General features: G+C 49.5%; 1 protein-coding gene across 1 annotated transcript in view; it reads right to left on the minus strand.

Moving 5' to 3' along the window:
* The window catches only part of LOC106536578 (sodium bicarbonate cotransporter 3), a gene marked incomplete at its 3' end in the record, with an annotated part of 21,984 nt that overhangs the window by 7,214 nt on the left and 13,446 nt on the right, over window positions 1-1,324 (minus strand). Inside the window, 1 exon segment of the mRNA XM_014033882.1 lies at window positions 231-603. Within this exon segment, the coding sequence (XP_013889336.1) occupies window positions 231-603 (373 nt within the window).

Raw genomic sequence — 1,324 nt, forward strand, 5'->3', positions numbered from 1 at the left:
GAGGAGGGAGGGGCGGGGCGGGGCGGCTTCAACAGCTGACCTGCGTCTGACCTCAAAGTGCACAAGCTTCAAACTTCAGCGTTGGCTGCGATTTTGAAGCTGAAATCGCGTTCGGTGTGAACGCACCATTAGCCATGCTGGACCGGGCCAACACCATGCAGTGCCAGGTTGGGCCATGCTGGACCGGGCCAACACCATGCAGTGCCAGGCTGGGCCATGCCAGGTATTTGCCTGTGTGACTCTCAGGAAGCTGCAGGTCCTGATGGAGGAGCCCCTGCACCTCCTCCATCTGGAACATGTCCTCCTCAGGTGGGTGAACCACCACGTCAGGAACTCCCTGTCCAACAATCATCTTCTCTGGAGCAGAGCAGCGCCGTAGAGTCCCTTCTGAGGGGGCGTGTCCTAATGGTGGGACAAGTCCCGGCGGGCAGGGTTCAGACAGGTGGCGTCCGTAACGGTAGAGACTGGGAGAGGGCTGAGAGGCGGAGCTTGATAGGAGGCGCTGAAACATGACGGAGGGAGATGAGGGAGGGGTGGAGGCATCGAATATGGCCAGGGAGGAGCGACGGAGGAGCGAGAGGCGAGAGGAGGAGAGACCCTCCCCTGAGGAGAGGAAGAAGAGAGGCTAAAGGACGCTAACAGGAAACATGATCAGAGGCCAATCAGAACCATCCAAACTGATCTGAACCAATCAGAACCATCCAAACTGATCTGAACCAATCAAAACCAGTTAGAGCCATCCATACTGATCTGAACCAATCAGAACCAGTTAGAGCCATCCATACTGATCTGAACCAATCAGAACCAATCAGAACCATCCATAATGATCTGAACCAATCAGAACCAATTAGAACCATTCAAACTGATCTGAACCAATCAGAACCATTCAAACTGATCTGAATCAATCAGAACCACTCAAACTGATCTGAACCAATCAAAACCAGTTAGAGCCATCCATACTGATCTGAACCAATCAGAACCAATCAGAACCATCCAAACTGATCTGAACCAATTAGAACCATCCATAATGATCTGAACCAATCAGAACCAATTAGAACCATTCAAACTGATCTGAACCAATCAGAACCATTCAAACTGATCTGAACCAATCAGAACCAATCAGAACCATTCAAACTGATCTGAACCAATCAGAACCATTCAAACTGATCTGAACCAATCAGAACCACTCAAACTGATCTGAACCAATCAGAACCATCCAAACTGATCTGAACCATTCAGAACCAATTAGAACCATCCATACTGATCTGAACCAATCAGAACCAATTAGAACCATCCATACTGATCTGAACCAATCAGAACCAAT

Source organism: Austrofundulus limnaeus, unplaced genomic scaffold (genome assembly GCF_001266775.1).
Source record: "Austrofundulus limnaeus strain Quisiro unplaced genomic scaffold, Austrofundulus_limnaeus-1.0 Scaffold1881, whole genome shotgun sequence".
Taxonomy (NCBI): domain Eukaryota; kingdom Metazoa; phylum Chordata; class Actinopteri; order Cyprinodontiformes; family Rivulidae; genus Austrofundulus; species Austrofundulus limnaeus.